Source organism: Musca vetustissima, unplaced genomic scaffold (assembly GCF_032173495.1).
Source record: "Musca vetustissima isolate MV318-11 ecotype Yass unplaced genomic scaffold, APGP_CSIRO_Mvet_v1 utg28331, whole genome shotgun sequence".
NCBI lineage: Eukaryota > Metazoa > Arthropoda > Insecta > Diptera > Muscidae > Musca > Musca vetustissima.
The window spans coordinates 137,671-157,389 of NW_026876907.1; the positions used below are offsets into that span (position 1 = coordinate 137,671).

A 19,719-nucleotide genomic window follows, 5' to 3' on the forward strand; every position below is an offset into this window, starting at 1 on the left:
AGTTACATTAAAGCAATATATATTCATAATATACATAGTAACTGAACCATTATAACTATACATATCTAAATATTATCGTAATAATATTAATTACATCTAAAAAAAAAAAACAAAAATAAAACACCAATCAGTATCCATCTATAAAAAAGAAGGATATCTATTTTTTTTTTTTCTTTTAAAAAAAACAATTTATTACCAACAATATTTTTTTTTACATCAACCGTTTTTTCTTCTAAACAATATGCCTAAAATAATTAAAACTAAAAATGTGTGTATAATATCATAAGGCATAATTACTAAAATGATGCTAAAGAGGAAAAAGAGAAAGGAAATTAGAAAAATATACAAGAACTGTAAAAAAAGATTTAAATGCAGAAATAAGCTGTAAACAGCTGTTATGAAAATGTGTCAACAAATGCATTTTTTTTTAGAAGAGATCTAAAACTCCAGTCCATTTCAATAGATATTTAAAGAAGAAATATACAATGATGGTCTTGCAGACGCGATCAAGGACATACATGCTGGAAAGGAGAGAAAATACAGATTAGATGTCAATTAATATAGAAAATGTGATTTTAAATATAAGAACTAAAAAGATTTGAACAAGAAACCTCAAGTAAATGATAATTATTTGGCATTTAAAGCTATGCTAACCACTGAGAACTGAGGACTAGTGGTTCCCTACCTCTGCCAGGTCTGTCAATCTTCACAGACGGGTCCAAGACGGAGGAAGGCACTGGCGCAGGCGTCTACTGTAGGGAATTAGGTATACAGAACTCATATAAACTCAACAATGACTGTAGCGTTTTTCAAGCAGAGATTCTCGCAATCACGAAAGCGGCCGAAATAGTAAAAGCACTTAATGTCGACATTACGGGACCGGTGACTATTTATGTAGATAGTCAGGCGGCCCTGAAAGCGGTGAAGGCGCATACTATAAACTCGAAAGCAGTTCATGATTGTAAGACCTCTCTGAATGATATACGACAAATAGTTGGGCTATGCTGGGTTCCAGGACATAACGATATTGAAGGGAATGAGATAGCCGACGAGCTTGCTCGAGGGGGGTCACAGTCGTCCAGTCTTCTGATTGAGAGATCTGTGAAACCCCCCCTATCAGCTATTTCATTGGCAGAATCCGTGCGTTCCATTGCGAGGTAGGCGGTAACAGATGGCTAAGGGAACCTGCTTGTAGAATCTCTAAATCTATCTGGCCAGAATTCTCTCGTAAAAGAACGTCTTCGCTGCTGGAACACAGCAAGAGGGAGATCAAAATTGTTGTGGGGATTATTACTGGTCACTGTAAAGTTAGATCTCTCACTTCTAAGTGAGACTCCAGTGGAGAGGATTACTGTCGTCTATGTGAGGACGAAGAAGAACTGGAAACAATTGAGCACATCCTCTGTAAATGTCCATCGCTGATCAGCAGAAGACATAAACAGTTTGGATCTTATAAAATTGATAATCTAGTCTTCTTCTCCAAAATAGACCCTAACCAAATACTAGGCTTTGTCAAAAAGTTGACTTGGCTAAAATAATCTCTCTTCCGCCCCTTTCTTCTCATTATTTTCCTCTCTATTCTTCCACTATCTTTTTTCTTTTCTTTATAGGTACACCTATACATAAAGGATGATCACAATGGACATAGCTTCCGAGTGGACGGTTGTTACAACAACCGTACATCCCTAACCTAACCACTGAGAAAGTAAAACGGCATATACATTAGAACTTTTTATCGGGTTAACCTACTTTATGAGGATTTATTTGACATATATTCAAAGGAATTGACAATTGAAACCCACTGGGTTAACGAAATCCGGTTAAATGTAAACGTACTGTAAAGCATCACTAATCCATTGGATTATATTTGACCTATGTGCTATGAAATTGACATTTGAGACCGAGTGAATTTCGAATCTAAAGGCATTCTCAACAGAAGTTCCTGAGTAATTTTTAGTGGAAAGTAAATCGGACACATCTAGTAGCATTTTACATGGTTGGCAACATTCCACATCGACTTCAAGTGGCAACTATTTATTTTGGCAACTAATCGGCACAATGAATAGGTAGTCCATTTAGAGCAGCTATGTCTTGATTAATTGTCAAAGTGCGTAATTTCTATATAGATTCAATGTGCAATGTTGCCAACCATGTGAAATATTATAAGGAAAAATTTGACAGATGATCGAGACAAAAACAAAGGTTTTTTTTGTGATACATCACCTTAAACCCATGTTGGCGTTCGGCATTCCTGTAAAATTAGTATGGCTATGCAGAATAACTTTAACTGACACAATGCTAGCAGTTAATGTCGTTAAGGACCTATCAGAGCCCTTTAATACCAAACTAGGATTCAGACAATGTGGTAGTTTGTCGTATGATCTTTTTAACATTCTGCTGGAAAAGGTCATACCAAAGGCAAAGGTAAACAGAAATGACTCTGTGTGAAGTAAACACCACATTTTACGTCGCATGCGCCGATGACATCGATATAATGCGATCGGTAACAGCCACCTTTGAAAAAATTGAGAAGGAGTCTGGCAGTAAATGGTGAGAAGTCCAGGCTGATGACTCGGACCAACTGTGGAACTTGACAACTAAAGCATCGAGGTAGTCAAAGGTTTTATATAACTTGGTACCGCCATAAAAAACCTAATGGTATCAGTTTTGAAATACGGAGAAGGATAATGTTGGCCAACATATGCTAATATATGGTCTAAGTAAGCTGTTTAGAAAGAAGTCCACATGCCGCCAGACCAAACTCACACTCTACATAAAGCTGATACTACCCGCCATGGCAAATTGAATAGGTAGTCCATTTAGCGCAGCTGATGTCTTGATTAAATGTCAAATTGGATAATTTCTTCTCATCTACCTTGAGTATGTTGCCAACCATTTTAAATATTATAAGGAAAATTTTGACAGATAATCGAGACAAAAACTAAGGTTTTTGTTTTGATAAATCACCTTATTATTGCATCATGATACCCGCGCTGTTATATGGATCGGAAGCATGGGTACTTGCGCAAGCAGATGATGAAGCTCTTGAAGTCTTTGAGAGAAACATTTTCCGAAAGATTTTTGCGTTAACGGTGAATAACCATAATATCTATTCTCGGACATGGGCATTGTCAAACGTATCGAGCTGCAGCGATACGAGAATGAATGAGGATACCCCAGCACAAAAAAAGGGAGTCAACTGATGTCTCACGCAGAAGGCGAAGGCCACGAATTTTATGGAAAGATAAAGTGGAACACGGAACACGGTCTTTCAAATTGAAACTGCTCAGCGTGGCACAATAAATAGGTAGTCCATTTAGTTCAGCTGATGTCTCGATTAACTGTTAAAGTGCGTAATTTCTACTTGAATTCGATGTGCAGAGTTGCCAACCATGTGAAATATTATATGGACAAAAACAAAGGTTTTTGTTATGATACATCACCTTATTATTGCCTCATGCTGCCCAGCTTATGGAACAAATTTTCTGTCACAAGCCAGCTAAGTAAGTAATCCGATAATATCCTGATCTTGATAGAGTACCTATTTATTGTCTTATGAGTTTGAGGTTGATAACATGCTGATAGCGATGCCAACTGCGAAAACAACGACATGTGTTTTTATGTGGCAACGCAAAATCGATGGAAACACCTTTATCATGGCATAATGAATAGGTAGTCCATTTAGCGCAGCTGATGTCTTGATTAACTGTCAAAGTGGGTAATTTCTACTTGAATTCGATGTGCAGTGTTGCCAACCATTTGAAATATTATATAAAAACATTTAACAGATAATCGAGACAAAAACAAACGTTTTTGTTTTGATACATCACCTTATTATTGCATCATGGAAACACCTTTATCATGGCACAATAAATAGGTAGTCCATATAGCTGATATCTTGAGTAACTGTCAAAGTGGTTCGATGTGCAGTGACAGTGATTTTGACAGATAATCGAGACAAAAACAAAGGTTTTTGTTTGTTTGTCGTAGTCTCTGAGCCTGGTGCTAAGATTTGTATCGGGTTTAAATCAGGATTAATTTTGTTCCTAACTCTACTTTACTAATCGAAGTGGATCGTTTATAAAACCATGTTTACATCAAGCAGAATTTCGGCTTCGATTACAAACTGTTATAAACATTCTCAATTATATGTTTCTTGTTCAAATCTTTTCATGCTGGCGGTATTCCGCAAAACTCTACTTACAGTTTCAAATGAATTCTAGCTCTGGCTTGGTGCTCGGGCTTTTCTTTGAGTATGAAAAGACGACCACCCTTTGCACAGCTGATCATGTATTCTTCCTCCGTGTGAACGGGATCCATGTTCATGTTGAAGCTGAAAGGAAAGCAATAGAGGATTAATAATGATATTAGACAGATACTTTGTACAACTTTTGAAGATAGACATAAAATGGTAGATTGCCTACTGCACTTGATCATAAATTACGCATTTTAGGAAAATTCGTCATCTGTTATGCATATTATTAAGGGAATTGGCAATATAAATTACTCGTTTTGAAGTAGTATGGATGCAAGGCACAATGAATAGGTACTACATTTAGCACAGCTGACTATCCGATTAACTGTCAAAGTACAATGTTACCAACCATTTTCCAATTTAGGTGTCAGTGTGTAAAACGTTATTTGGGTACATTTATATCCAATGTGTTTTACGAAAATCGTAAATACAATTTTGACAATACCCAAAGGAAAAATCATAAAACACGTTCGGTGTAAATATGGCCGGTGGACTAACATTTACTTTGAAAATTCGTATTTTAAAAGGCCTAAGGTCTATCAATGAGACCATCCAAGAAGACCAGCTGCTCCTGAATCCATTATTGTGAATTAATTTACGTAATTGTGAATTGTTTACAAACATAACATATCAGGATATATTAATAAGTTCACCCAGCAAGCGAAAGTCAACTGTTTTTTCTCAAATCTAATGCCAAAAATTTTGACTTTGTTTAAATTTTCACAAATGGAAGTTAATTTACAATAATGGATTTTGAGAGTCAGCTGATACCCAGCTGGTCTCCATGAATGACCTTATTCATAGTCTTTGTTTGATACTATGTCGAGTAAGTGGCGCATCTTCGTATAAGACATAATTTAAGTGCCAGTGTGTACAGCGTAATGAGGGTATTTATTTATACCCAAAGTATTTTACGAAAATCATCAATATTTTGACATATACACAAAGGAAATGACAACATAAATGACGTTCATGTAACACGTTCGGTGTAAATGTGGCCTGAAGAGAAAAAAAATACTTCGAAAATACCATGGCACAATGAATAGGTAGTCCATTTAGCGCAACTGATGTCTTGATTAACTGTCAAAGTGGGTAATTTCTACTTGAATTCGATGTGCAGTGTTGCCAACCATTTGAAATATTACATGGAAAAATTTGACAGATAATCGAGACAAAAACAAAGGATTTTGCTTTGATGCATCACCATATTATTGCATCATGGAAAATACGTATTTTCAAATATGACGTGTGAACCAAGGCCTATTAATAAGGTCATTCAGAAAGATCAGCTGCTTGTTATGTTTGCTATCAAATTTCATTATTGTGAATTGAGTTCCATTTTAAAAACGAAAACAATGCTCAAAATTTTTGAAATTACATTTTAGCAGAACAGGTATATAATAGGACTTGACAAAAAAACTTATGCAAAGCCGGTAAAATAGGCAATCTTCCAATCAATTTCTATCATAAGCTGTCACAAAAAAATCTTTTCAAGTATACTTACATTTCCTTATCCTTTGGCGTTAAATTGGTCCACAGTGACGCATATCTATCTGATTTGAAGCACCAGGGGTTGAGGGTAAAGAATTGCAAAACTTCCAAGCCAGTAGCGATCTTTTGATGGACACGGACCATGCTATAAAGAAATTTTGGTTTTTAATATGACGTATTTTGCAATGAAGCCCTAAGTGCAGTACACACTATAAGTTTTGAATGACATTTCCATGTATGGAAAGTAACTGTCATTCCAAACTCAAATATTGTGTATTGATCTCGAGGAATACTCACAATCTCTTTTGACCGAATATCAACAGCAGGAAATCAATGAAATAGGCCGGCAACCAATGGAAGAATATGGTATTGAATTTATGATAGAATTTATTGGTGGTAAGGCAGGGATCTGGATACCAAAGGCCAGCATTCAAGGGATAGGCTTCATTGACACGTTTGCTCATTTCAATGATATCACCAATGGCCTTTTTACGATGCTCAGCATTGGTGATGTTATAGACGGGGATTTCTTCGGGTCTAAATTATAATTCAAAATATATATCAAAAATTTCCCTTTTTAAATTAATTTCATATAACTTACCTCTTACCCTTGTTGAATTCATAGGGTATAACAACTAAACCATTAATGGCATAATCCACTGGAATAAGTTCCGATTTGTTTTTCTTATCGACCAAAACGGAACGAATGACACCCTTACCACAACCGATCATAAGACCAGTGGGGCCATTCAAATTATCCACCCAACCGGGTAATGGTTCATAGGCAGCTGGTGATACTATTTATTGTGTAATTGAGGTGGTGGCGAGGGAGGAGGATAGATATGTAGAATGCCAATTAGTATGTGTGGCTTTGAATTGCAAATTGATAAACTTACTTTCGTATTATGGACATAATGACCAGAAGCATTTATACACATTTTTTTTTTATTATGATGATGATGAAGACGATGATGGTCATCGATGATGACAGGAACATTCCTCTCCAAAGAGAATTAATATGAATTGCATATGGCGTTTTGCGTTTGAGTGGGTGGGTGGATGGGTGTTAATGACGTATGAATTGGATTAGCTTATTTAATTTATTCCGAAACATATATAGAAGCATTTTGTTAGGAGCATAATTTGGGTTTTAATTTTTTAGGGGTGGAAATCTTTGTTAGAGATTTTTTTGTTATTTTTTTATACAAAATTTAATGAATACGATTATATACATTAAATACATTATTAGACAATATTTATAATGATAGACGTCATCAATATAAACGTAGTTGTACATATAAATAAAATTGACAGCACTGTTTGTTATCTAGTTTATGATTGGCAACGCTGGAGTCAGCTGCATTGTCCATTCACAATAGGCAATTTAAATAATGCAATTTAAGTGATTTGTATGTTTTATTCTTTGAATAGAAATTTGCCTAATAAAATGGTTATATTTAAAATCTATATGTTCTCACATGATTATATGTCATATTTCAAAAAATATATCCACCATTTTTGAAATATAATGTGGATAATTTGTTTTATTCTTTATGTCCGTATTTTAGACATATGCATTAAGCGTGCTTTCATTATAAACCCTCAATTATTTGTCATTTTCTTGGAATATATGTCAAATATTTAGCATCCATAAATATGTCAGATGTAAATGCAGCATAAAACTCGTATTTAATTACTATAAAAAAGATTACCCCGTTATATCAGCTGATTTTCAAGTTTGCTGTCAAAATACATTACTGTGTTTTTTATGCTCACTATGAAAATGCAAACAATCAAGTCAAAAAATATAAAAAAAATATATTTTTTGAATTACTTTCAAAAAATCCCAAAAATTCTTAATGAAAATTTAAAATTTCTTTATTATTTTGTTGAAAATAATCCAACAAATAATTTTTTGAACATTTCTGACCGAAAAATATAATTTTTTGACGTTTTTTTTTCATACTATGAATTCAATTCACAATAATGCATGTTTACACAAAACATGAGAAACAGCTGATTTAATCTTGGGAATTAGAGCGCGTTTAGACTACTAAATCCACTCGATTTCAAATGTCAATTTCATAGCGTATACGTCACATTAATCATGTTCACAAATCCAGTGGATTAAATTTGATATATACGCTATGGAATTGACATTTGAGATCCAGTGGATTTCGTAAATCGAAACGCTCTAGACGTTTTCTATAAAGGCTGTCTGGAGGTGAGGTATGAAGAGAAGGACTTATTTGAGGTCGTACCTAAATTCATGCGTATGCGTACGATTTTATTCACCTCAAAAGTTAAATACATGTATTTCAATGAATGTTACCCAAATACGCATTGCGTATAAAAATATAAAGTTGAAAATTTTCAACATTGACAATGCGTATTTTGAATTTTTTGTTTTTTGAAAATATAATACCAATCATTAAAAAATTTATTTTTCTATACGTGTTAGAAAATATTTTCATCCATTTTCGCCGTTTTCAATTGAAACACAATAAGGTCCTTGCGTATTTGGGTAATACGGACGTTCAACAAAGCCTATAAAGGTGAAAAGGTGAGTATATTTGTACGGAGCGCAATAAATTAGGTACGACCCTGAAAAGAACAGCTCATGATATTATAACCCAGATATTTAGGAAGAATATTTTATGGATATCATCTATAGGAAGACCTTTATATAGACCTATATGGCTGACTAACTGTTAGTTAATCTTGAAATTCGTAATTCCAACTATACTTTCTGCAGACTACAATTCTCTTTTCTGTTGAAAGTTATTTGGAGTAAATAAAAACAGCTGATCGATATTCTAAATGTCAGAAAACCAAATATTTTAATAAAGTCAAGTCGCATGCCAAAAATTTTGTCGTTGTTAACGTTTTCATAATGAACATCAATTCACAATAATAGATTCTGACAGATGAGACTACATTTCTTCTGTCTGCTGAACATCATTTATAGTGAATAAAAATAAAACAGCTGATCGACACTTTTAATTTCAAAATCCAGATCAAATGATAAGCTCATCCATTACACTTGAGGAAAACAGCTGATTTCCTCCTGTCAAAATGTCCAAAATTTGGACGTTGTTAATGTTCTCAAAATTTTGACAGCAAACTTGATAAGCAGCTGATATCCAGCTGGTCTCCCTTGGATGACCTGATTAATAGACTTTGGATGAGACTATATTTCTTCTGTCTGTTGCACATCGTTTTGAGTACACAAAACAGCTGATCGATACTCTAAATGTCAAAATCAAAATATATTTATCAAGTCACCCAGCAAGCGAACGTCAGCTGTTTTTTTTCTCAAGACTAATTTCGAAAATTTGGAGGTTGTTTAATTTTCCAAATGGAGGTCAATTTACAATAATGGATTTTGACAACAAACTTTAGAAGCAGCTGATATGTAGCTGGTCTCCATGTGCGTCCTTTTAGTGGGTCTTGGTCAAAATGCTTTTTATTGTTAGTAAATCATAAAACATGATCCAAAAGGGTTTTCTGCAACTAGTTGATAAGCAGATCTACTGTCAACTCTTTTTAATGTCAGTCAGCTGATTTTCATATCAACTGTCATTAATTATTTAGGCGACAAGAAGGCAAATTGTGGCGCTGTTAACACTCGACAATCGGGAGGCGGGCCAATAACTTAAAATACAAAAAAAAAGAAGGCAAATCAATCACAATGGTTTTTGTAAGTTCAACCACAAAATACAAAATAACTCTTATTGGGATTGTATTAACTCCATACTGTCAATAGCTTTTTAACAACACAGTTAATATCAGCTGATTTTCCAGTTAGATCTTTTATGAAGAACATGTATTGACTTATTTAATTTCCTGTTAATAAGATTATCTAGAAAGGGAGAGACTCAGGTTTAATGTTTAAATTTTGGACGATGTTTAGGTTTCCATAATAGAAGTCGATTCACAATAATGGATTTTGACAGCAAGCTTGAGAGGCATGGATCATCTTATTTATTACAGGCTTTGGTCAGTGTAATATATCAAAAAATAGAAGTATATTGAGATTTTAATTTTTCATCTAAAAATAACATATAATTTAGTGTCTGTCAAATTAGATACGTGCATCATTCACAATAGTATATATGTAAATATTAACAACGTATAAACCAATGCGCAATGAATAGGTAGTCCATTTAGCGCAGCTGATGTCTTGGTTAACTGTCAAAGTGGATAATTTCTACTTGAATTCGATGTGCAGTGTTGCCAACGATTTGGAAAAATTTGAGTAATATATCAAAAACAAAGGTTTTTGTTTTGATACATCAACTTATTATTGCATCATGGATACACCTTAATCATGGCACAATAAATAGGTAGTCCATTTAGCGCAGCTGATATCTTGATTAACTGTCAAAGTGGTCTCTCTGGTACAAACCAAGATCTATTAATAAGGTCATTCAAAGTCATCGAAAGTCTCAAGTCTTATGTCAAAAATTTTGTCTTTGTTTACGTTTTCATAATGGAAGTCAATTCACAATAATGGATTTTGACAGCAAACTTGTGATACAGCTGTTATCCAGCTGGTCTCCCTGAATGGCCTTATTTGTAGACTTTGGTATAAACACTGTGTATGTGGAGATAGATTAGGGCGGTTCACACGTTTATGAGAAATGATCAATTTCTTTTGTGGTATAGGCATATGAGAAAAGTATGAAAGTAATTGAAATTGGTGTTGCGTATGGTGTTTGAATAGTTTTACTATATGAAATAGGATAGTAAATGTGTTTTTTTTTTTTGAAATTTAAAATATATTTATAAAAATCTACGATGATCTACTAGTGTAACGACAAAACTATATATTTTTGTGTTTAATCTATGGAAATGTGTATGTGCGTGTTTTTTTTCTACGGTGTCTTTTTTGAAATGTGTTTGGTAAAATTTTGAGTGCCAAAAATATACGTTCTGTAAAATTTTGTTTCCGAAAAGTACATTTCTACAATGTGTAACTGTATTTCTGGGTGTATGTAATGGAAAGGAATTACAGTGAATCGCCAAAATATTAAATTTTTGTAAAATTTTGGTTCAAATATTCTGATTTGGAATATTTGTAATTGTATTTGAGTGTATATGGTGTAAAAACGACTATGTTTTACTAATGGAAAAATGGTATTCAATGGTTTATTAATTGGGAAATTGCTTTTAGCAATACATACCATTCACAATAGAGTAGTTTCTGTTGATTATTTTACTGGGATTAGACACAGGTTTTCATATATTTTTATTTGGAAGACTTTTTTACACACATCACATTTATCAAACAAATCAAACAATTTATATTCAATACAAATTAACATTGGATATTATCCAAATGTTTTTGTTTATTTGTAAACCAAAAAAAAATATTTTTTTTATTAACACAATAACCCTTTATAAAGCATTTTTAGTTACATATATATCAAGAAGTTTTAAGCGTTATAAAAATATAATAATATCATAATCAAAAATAAATTGCATATAAAAACTGTAAAAATAAATCAATAAAAATCATTCAGCATTTAAATTATCCTGTAATTAAATGATTAACCATATTGTAGGTCCAATATGATAATAAACCAATAATAACAGCTTTGCAAAAACGATCGAGTACATACATCCTATAAAAGAAGTTTTGTAGTTTTTTTTTTATTGGTATTGGGAAATATATTTTTTATTGGAGGGGAATGGGGAAAATTTGCCTTACATTTTCAATTGTCTTCTGGCTCTTGGCAAAGAATCGGGTGATTCTTTCATTAAATATAGACGACCGCCTTGTATACAGCTTGTCATATATAATTCTAAATCTTCAACTGTATCCATGTTCATATTGAAACTGAGGGAGGTAAAACATATATTTTTTTATCTCGAGAAAGGAACTTGGAATGTGGTGAATAAATTTTCAGAGGGAAACAAATAAGAAGACTTTCTGGCTTGACCAATATAACATGGCTTTCTTTAATTGTAAAAGAATAAGGGAGAACGGCGTCCAAATTTAAATTTGACTCTGATATTCTTTTATAAATTGACAATGCACACGAAGCCAACTTAACAGGGCAGGCCTGAATCCTCGTATGTGTTTACCCTTTAGGGCAATGCTGGCGCCAATTATTTTATTGTTGGCATCACCGCGATAAACAGTTAGTTGGCCATACATAAACTGCCACCCTAGTGATGCCAATCAATGTACAAATGGCAATGCGACCTTTGCCACCATGTCATGTCCTTTGGCTACAAGATTGATTTTTGTGGAACTTTGTTGTAATTAATAAAAAATACATTTACAGTAAATATCGGATATAAGAAACTCAAAAAAGCCGGAGATTTTTTTCTTATATGCGCTTTTTTCTTATATGGAATTATCGGATATAAAAAGTATAAGCTCGGTTTTTTTGATAATCATTCTTATATGCGTTTTTTTCTTATATGAGATGTGATATCGGATATATCTACTGTATTAAATTTATATCGAGGCTATAAAATGATATCGAACTTTACATTCTACTCGATTAAAGACTGCCGGGTTTTAGGAATAAGATGAACAGGTTTTTTTTTCATTCAGAGTATATGAAGTCAGCATAAAAAAATTATGCTCCAGCTCACCCCCGGAGATCAACTGGATATCACTTGCATCTCAAGTTTGATGTCAAAATGCATTATTGTGAATTGATTTCCATTATGAAAACGTAAACAAAAACCAAATTTTTGACATTAGACTTGAGAAAATAACAGCTGACTTTCACTAGCTGGATGACCTTATTAATAGATCTTGATCATGCTCAAGTCCAAGGTCTTTTTATAAGGTCACCCAGGTAGCAATCAAAATCGGAGAACAGCTGATATTTCTCAAGTTAAATGTCAAAAATTTGGACGTTATTTACGCCTTCAAAATTTGAAGTCTATTCACAATAATGCATTTTGACAGCAAACATGGGAAGTATCTGATTAGCAACTGGCCTCCCTGGGAGACCCTAATAATAGACCATGTTCAAAATCGATTAATATTGTTACTCAGCTAGACTAATGTCAAAAATTTGTACGTTGTCAATTCACAATAATGGATTTTGACAGCAAACTTGAAAAACAGCTGATATGCAGTCGGCTAACCTGGATGACTTTTTTTAATCGCCCTGGACCATGTTAAAGGACGGAAAAGTATGTTTTTTCAATGAACCTCCACAATTGTACGATTAATTGTACGAAAGGAGCAATTGAACTATTTCAATTAAATTTTTTGCACCGATAAAAAAAGAATTAAGAAATTATTGATCGATTTTCGAACCGATTTTTTTATTTGTAAGGTCCTACAAGCAGATCAAACAATTGAATTGTGGCAGAAAACTTGAAAAGCAGCTGATATCCTGATATCCATTAGGTCTACATTTTTTATCTGAACACAATCTATTAAAAATACAGTTATCCGAATTTTCAATTACGCCATGTAAACATGAGCTAAATTCACAGAAAGGAGCAAGAGAACTAGTTCTAAGTGAACAACAATATTGACAGTAATACAACGGCAACATATGACTATTTTTAAAATTTATGTTTGTTTTATAAAATACATTCAGGCCTTAGTATCGGTCTTTCATTAATAGCATGATCACGATAAAGATTTATAATGTAAACATGGCCTAAAACGACATTTTCAATAGAATTTTTTACTGAGCAGTCTTTACTAACTGGGTCAACGAAATCCAGTACAATGTAAACGTACTATAAGAATTGAATGATTCCCAAAAAGGAGCCAGTGAACTAGTTTCATATACAGTTGATAAATGTTAACACAATTATAGTGAAATTATTAATTCAAATTGTTCAATGTGAACGTAGCCTAAGTAAGTAGTGATCTTTAGTTCGAAAACGATCTTTTCACTTGTGAGTCAGACGCAAATGGTGCAACTGGACTAGTTCAAACAAGATCAATACTTCTTCTTCAAATTACTTAAGCTATAAGGCCACAGATCAATTTTATAACCTCAATTTAAATATATTTGAGTCAATAAGTGGGGGAGAAAAAAATTAAATTAATCTCAACCATCTGTTATTTTAATTCACTTCTACAGCGCCAAAAGTTCCACAAAACTCAAAAATGTCCGAGAAAAAAACACTCTCTCTCTCTCTCTTACATCAATTTATCCTGATCATTTAGATTCTCCCACAAGGCTTCATAACGTGGCGAACGGAAAATCCATGCGCGCATTGTAAAGAATTGCAAAACATTCAGACCAACTTGAACACGTTGCTGGACACGTATCATGCTAAAATAAATCACATTGGATAATTACAAAACTCCAATCGCAACGTATGTCAAAAGTGAAACTTACAAACGCTTTTGACCCAACAAAAACAATATGAAGTCAATAAAATATGCCGGCAACCAATGGAACAATATAACATTCAATTGATGTATAAAACGACTGGTGGTGATTGTACCATCCGGATACCAAAGGCCCGTTTCCATCGGATATTGATAGCCAATTTTTTTACTCAAATCAATAACATCACCCCAGGGTACTTTACGGCGTTCAGCACAGGTTATATTGTAGACTGGGACCTCTTGGGGTCTAAGAGAAATTTTCGTTTTTTTTTTAGAAAAAATGGTAATTTAAGTTTTCCAAAAAATATATACCTTGGATTTGTAGAAAATTCATAGGGTATTACAACCAAGCCATTGATGGCATAATCAACTGGTATGGCTTCGGATTTGTGACGCCGATCGATGAGCATAGAACGTATGACACCTTTGCCAGCACCCACCATTAGGCCAACGGGTCCATTTAGGTTGTCTACCCAACCGTTGAGTGGCTCAAAGGCCGAGGGTAATACTGATGGTTTTTTTTTTCAGGAAAAATTTATATTATTATTAAATTTCATTTAGCAAAAGCTGGGGTAGAAGCGTGTGGGAAACATAGACTTCATTTGGGAAATTGTTCACATTAGAAACTTACATTTACCTTAGGAGATTTTGCTTTAATCCTTAGTTTAGTTGGGCACATGTTCACAGTTGGGAAATAAGACTGAGAGCAAGAAAAAAGCTTAAAGCTTTTGTAGTGTGTTGCCGTTTATTGACAAGCTTGGAGTTTTAGTTTTAACATTTGAAGCTTGGGGAAATGTGTTTTCTGTTTCACTTTTATTGGTAAGCTTTTAGAGTTTTTATGCAGTTTTAGTTTTGTACAAGGTCATAATTCACATTCACTTTATTTTTTTATTTATATATTTATTTTTTTTTTTTTGGTTAAGCTTTTAGGGTTTCTTTAGCGTTTTTATTGCTGGCAAGCTGTTTGTTTCATTACTGGAAATAGTGTCTTCTTGATCAAAGCTTAAAAAAATCACTTTGTTAAGATGTAAGCACTCTGGGTTCATTTTTTCATTTTTCTTGGGGTAAAAAACCTTAAACATATGTATACAGCATATAAAAAAAGAATAAAGTTTCAAAAGCTCATCGTTAAGCAAAAGTAAAAAAGAAGAACAAGATCTATTATAAAGGTCACCCAGCAAGCGAAAGTCAGCTGTTTTCTCAAGTCTTATGTCAATAAGTTGGAATATGTTTACGTTTTCATAATGAAAATCATTTCACAATAATGGATTTTGACAGGAAACTTGAAAAGCAGCTAATATCCAGCTGGACTCCCTGAATGACCTTATTAATAATTTTTGAAGCAGAAGAAGGTATTTGTTGTATTGGGTAAAAAGCTCAGGAGGAAAATGTTTCATTTGCTTATTTAAGATCATATCCCAAAATGTGTAAAGTAAAACATCTGTTTTGTTCCAGAACCTGCAAGAATGTACACATTTTTAATACGATAACAAATTTCCCTTTGTGATATCCGAAAAAAGTAAAAATTAGTAGATTATTGCAGTACTCGAACATACCAGTCATAATTCTGAAAAATTGAATATATAATTAAGGCTACATTTACAATACAATTCATTTAGAAATACAGAACTTGCAATTACGCCATGTAAACATGGCCTAAATCATTGAAATAGGAATCAGCTGTTCTATAACAAGCTGATTCAATTTTGCGTGCGATTCACAGAAAGGGGCAAGGGAACTAGTTCAGGGAACGTAATTCCATTTTCTTCATTAGAATATGTTTATCAACACAATGTAAACATGGCCTAAATCATTCAAATAGGAATCAGCTGTTCTATAACAAGCTGATTCAATTTCGCGTGCGATTCACAGAAAGGGGCAAGGGAACTAGTTCAGGGAACGTAATTCCTTTTTCTTCACAAGAATCAATAATAGTACGTTTACATTTAACCGGATTTCCTTAACCCAGTGGGTTTCAATTGTCAATTCCTTTGCATATATGTCAAATAAATCCTCATAAAGTAGGTTAACCCGGTAAAAAATTCTAATGTAAAAGCCGTTTAACAATGAACCGTAGGATTCACAGATCATTTCATCAGCCATGTTAGAGGGGGCGAATAATTAAATTGACGAATTTATTCATAGAAAATTAAAAGTATACCCGGCTATTTTCTGTTTTATCTATAAATATATATTTTCGAAATCTTCTTGAATTGAACTATTTTTCTATTTAATATATCTATCCGTACCTATTATATGTGTATTTTTGTACGGCCACTTAAAATGTTTATCAATACAATGTAAACATGACCTTAATTATTGGGATCAGCTGTTTTATAACGAGCTACTTCAATTGTGCGCGTAATTCACAGAAATGAGCACGGGAACTAGTTTAGGGAACGTAATTCCTTTTTCTTCGCTAGAATCAAAAACAACGAATGGAACGTTTCAGAGATTATTGCCTCGACCACTTTAGAGAAGCGAATGGCGGAATTAATCTAAGAAAATAAAAAGTAAATTCGGTCTCTATGAATATTTATTGACCAAAACTTCTTTAATTGGACTATTTTTCCATTTTATATAGAAAACATCCTTATTTATATGATCTCAGAGAGATAGTGACGGATTTTTCGATAAGAAATAAGATTTTCAGCTGTCAAAATCAGCTGCTTATGTAAATAAAATATATTGTCTTGTTTTGAATACCTAACCTTATAACTTTCTATTATTTTTAACATTTATCAAAACAACGCGTAAGACAAATATTGGTTACTACTATTTTCACCAACTGTAATCCAAAACAGCTGTTTTTATTGGTGTAGTATGAAATTTTTCGAATACACCAAGGTATATTAATATGGCCGACCAGGAATATCAGCTGTTTTTCAAGTTTCCTGTCAAAATTCATTATTGTAAATTGTATAAAAACGTAAACAACAGTATGAAAACGTAAACAACGCCAAAATTTTTGACATTTAACTTGAGAAATAACAGCTTTTTTTCGCATTCTGGGTGACCTTATTAATATGCTTTGGAATATACCATAGGGCAAGATATGTTAATAAGGTCACCCAGCTGGCGAAAGACAGCTGTTTTCTTCTGAAGTGTAATGTCAAAAATTAGAACTTTGTTTACGTTTTCATAATGGAAGTCAATTCACAATAATGGGTTTTGACAGCAAACTTGAGAGGCAGCTGATATCTACCTGGTCTCCCTGGATGACCTTGTTAATAGGCCATACCATAGGGCATTACGCTAATTCTTTGTTTACATCAATAGGGGTCTATTAATACGTGTCATTTAATTTTTTTCTTTTAATTAATGTCAAATAAATGACTTGTTTTCATTAAATACGTTAGATGTAAACATGATTAGAGGAAAAATTATTTTTCAATTTTATCTTTTTTTTACTTTTCTTTGAAGAAAAATTATTTATTCGGATTTACACACAACGAATAGTGTTTTTTATCCTAAATGTCTGTCTTTTCTATCATCTGTCCTCTCAGCTGTCATTTTTGCCAGAATCAGCTGATTTTGTTATGAGTGATTTACAGAATTTTTCTTATTTTATGAAAAGCAAGAGTAAAACGCCTTAATTTGTATCTACCTAAAAGCGGTATTTATTTTAAATCAGCTGATTTAGTTATGGTCGATTCACACCTCACATTCTTATGTAAATAAGACTATGGAACGAAAGTTCTGTCACAAGCCAGCTAAGTAAGACTATGTTTACATAAAAGTCTTCAGAGAAAATACAACATTTAAATTATTTAATTTAATGATTTCTAAAATAAAAGACGTTCGATGTAAACATATCATAATGGAAAATAGGACTCAAAACCAAATTTTTAAATTAAATATATTGTTTGGATCCCTTTCTTCAAAAAATGTTGAATTATCGGATCATCTGAGTATGAAGGTATTTGAAGAGTTTTAAAGGATTTGTAGGATATAGCACTCACAGGATTGTTGTAAAAGCAGGTTTTCTTGGTTGCAGCAGGATTTTCCCAAAATTGCACAGCGACATTTAAAAGCATTAGACCACCAAAAGTGCAAAAAAGGGTAATTTTTATTTTTTAAACTTCTTAAAAACTAGGAAAAAGCCCCGCATCTTAAAACTAGGAAAAACCCAAAAACATATTTCCCGCCATTTTGTTTTTCAAGTTTTCGTTAACTCAAGAACCAAAAGCTTAAAACTAAAACCGACAATTCAAAAACAAATCTCATTTCTCAAACTTACCAATACTGGGGCGTGCAATAATCACCGGCAATGTCTCATACTGATCACGAACATAGATTTCCGCCAAACGTTTAGTATACGTATAGGTATTAGGGTGGGGTGGCAATAATTTTGGTGTTACAGCATCCATAGTGGGCACATCCATCCATTCGGCCATACGCATCAACTCTTCGGGTTTATGTGGGAAATCATAGACCTTTTCGTACATAACTTCTTGATCGCAATTACAGAAAGCGGTGGAAAGATGTACGAATGCCTCCAAATTTTTCATTTTACGTGCGACATCAATGGCACGACGGGTACCGGCCAAATTCATGTTCACGGCATCGGTGAGATTACCTTCCAGTTTCAATGTGGCAGCCATGTGGAAAACGATATTGGTATTTTCGGTGACATGTTTCAAATTCTCCTCCGAGAGACCCAACAATTCGAGGGTAATGTCACCGGTGTACATGGTGACCTTTTTCAAAACTTCAGGGCGTTCATCCTTGATGCGTTGGAAAATCTGCAAGGGAAGGATTGAAAATTGGTAAATATTGGAAAGAAGTAATCTGTAGGGACCTGCTGGGGCTTTTCAATAAAGAAGACCTTTAGCTACCCAATTTGGAAAAACCTCTATGAAAAATATCTCTATATCTACTATAAAGAGGAAGACTTTCAGCTCTTCTATGAAGATCAATTCCCGCAGCTCTTCTATGAAGATATCCAAACTCTTCCCGCAATATTTTTTCTATTAAAAAAACCCTTCATATCTTCCAATAGAAATTCCTGAAAACCTTAAATTTTCCCCCAACTAAAAGACCTGTCCCATATCTTCCATTACATAATATCAATTAACCGCCTCCATTACTTACCGGCAATTTCCACATATCCTCCAAACGTTGTTCAGGTGTCTTGCCACGCTTGGCACGACAAATAATAATAATCTCCTTCAGTTCATAGCAAGAATATAAAAGTTTTTCCAATAGCACTTTGCCCATAAAGCCGGAGGCACCAGTGATAAACACGGTTTTGCCTTTGTAGTATTGTTGGACCGGTGTTAGTTCAGGCATGTTTCTGTAAATGAACAAGAAAAAGAAGAAAAATGATTATTAGCTTTGTTAATAGTTATATAAGACATGAATAGATTACATTTTACAGCCACAGAAACAATAAATGCTGACTTAAGACACAAAGTGGAAATCTCCAAAATGATAAATCACCTACGAAAAAGCCATAATACACCCACCCAACCAAAAGGCAATAAATGTTGCTGTTAATACACTGTTTAAATGTTTGGAAAATAAATTAACCAGACTACGTTTAAACAGTGGTGTGAATGGATGACAAATAAAACATATTCAAAAGGTTAACGGTTTAAGTAAATCATCATAAAACAGCTGTTTAAAGTTGTTTAATTTTGACAAA

The 19,719-nt window shown here is 33.4% G+C and overlaps 1 protein-coding gene across 1 annotated transcript; it reads right to left on the reverse strand.

The window, feature by feature from the left end:
- Positions 1-427: 427 nt before the first annotated feature.
- LOC133321428 (putative fatty acyl-CoA reductase CG5065) lies at positions 428-19,366 on the reverse strand. The gene is made up of 7 exons (XM_061530515.1): positions 19,167-19,366; positions 18,313-18,817; positions 6,348-6,543; positions 6,044-6,283; positions 5,760-5,891; positions 4,205-4,333; positions 428-521 (listed from the first exon to the last, which is right to left on the reverse strand). The coding sequence occupies exons 1-7, from the start codon at positions 19,362-19,364 to the stop codon at positions 428-430; spliced, it is 1,494 nt and encodes a 497-aa protein (XP_061386499.1). The 5' UTR covers positions 19,365-19,366.
- Between the last annotated feature and the right edge of the window lie 353 nt (positions 19,367-19,719).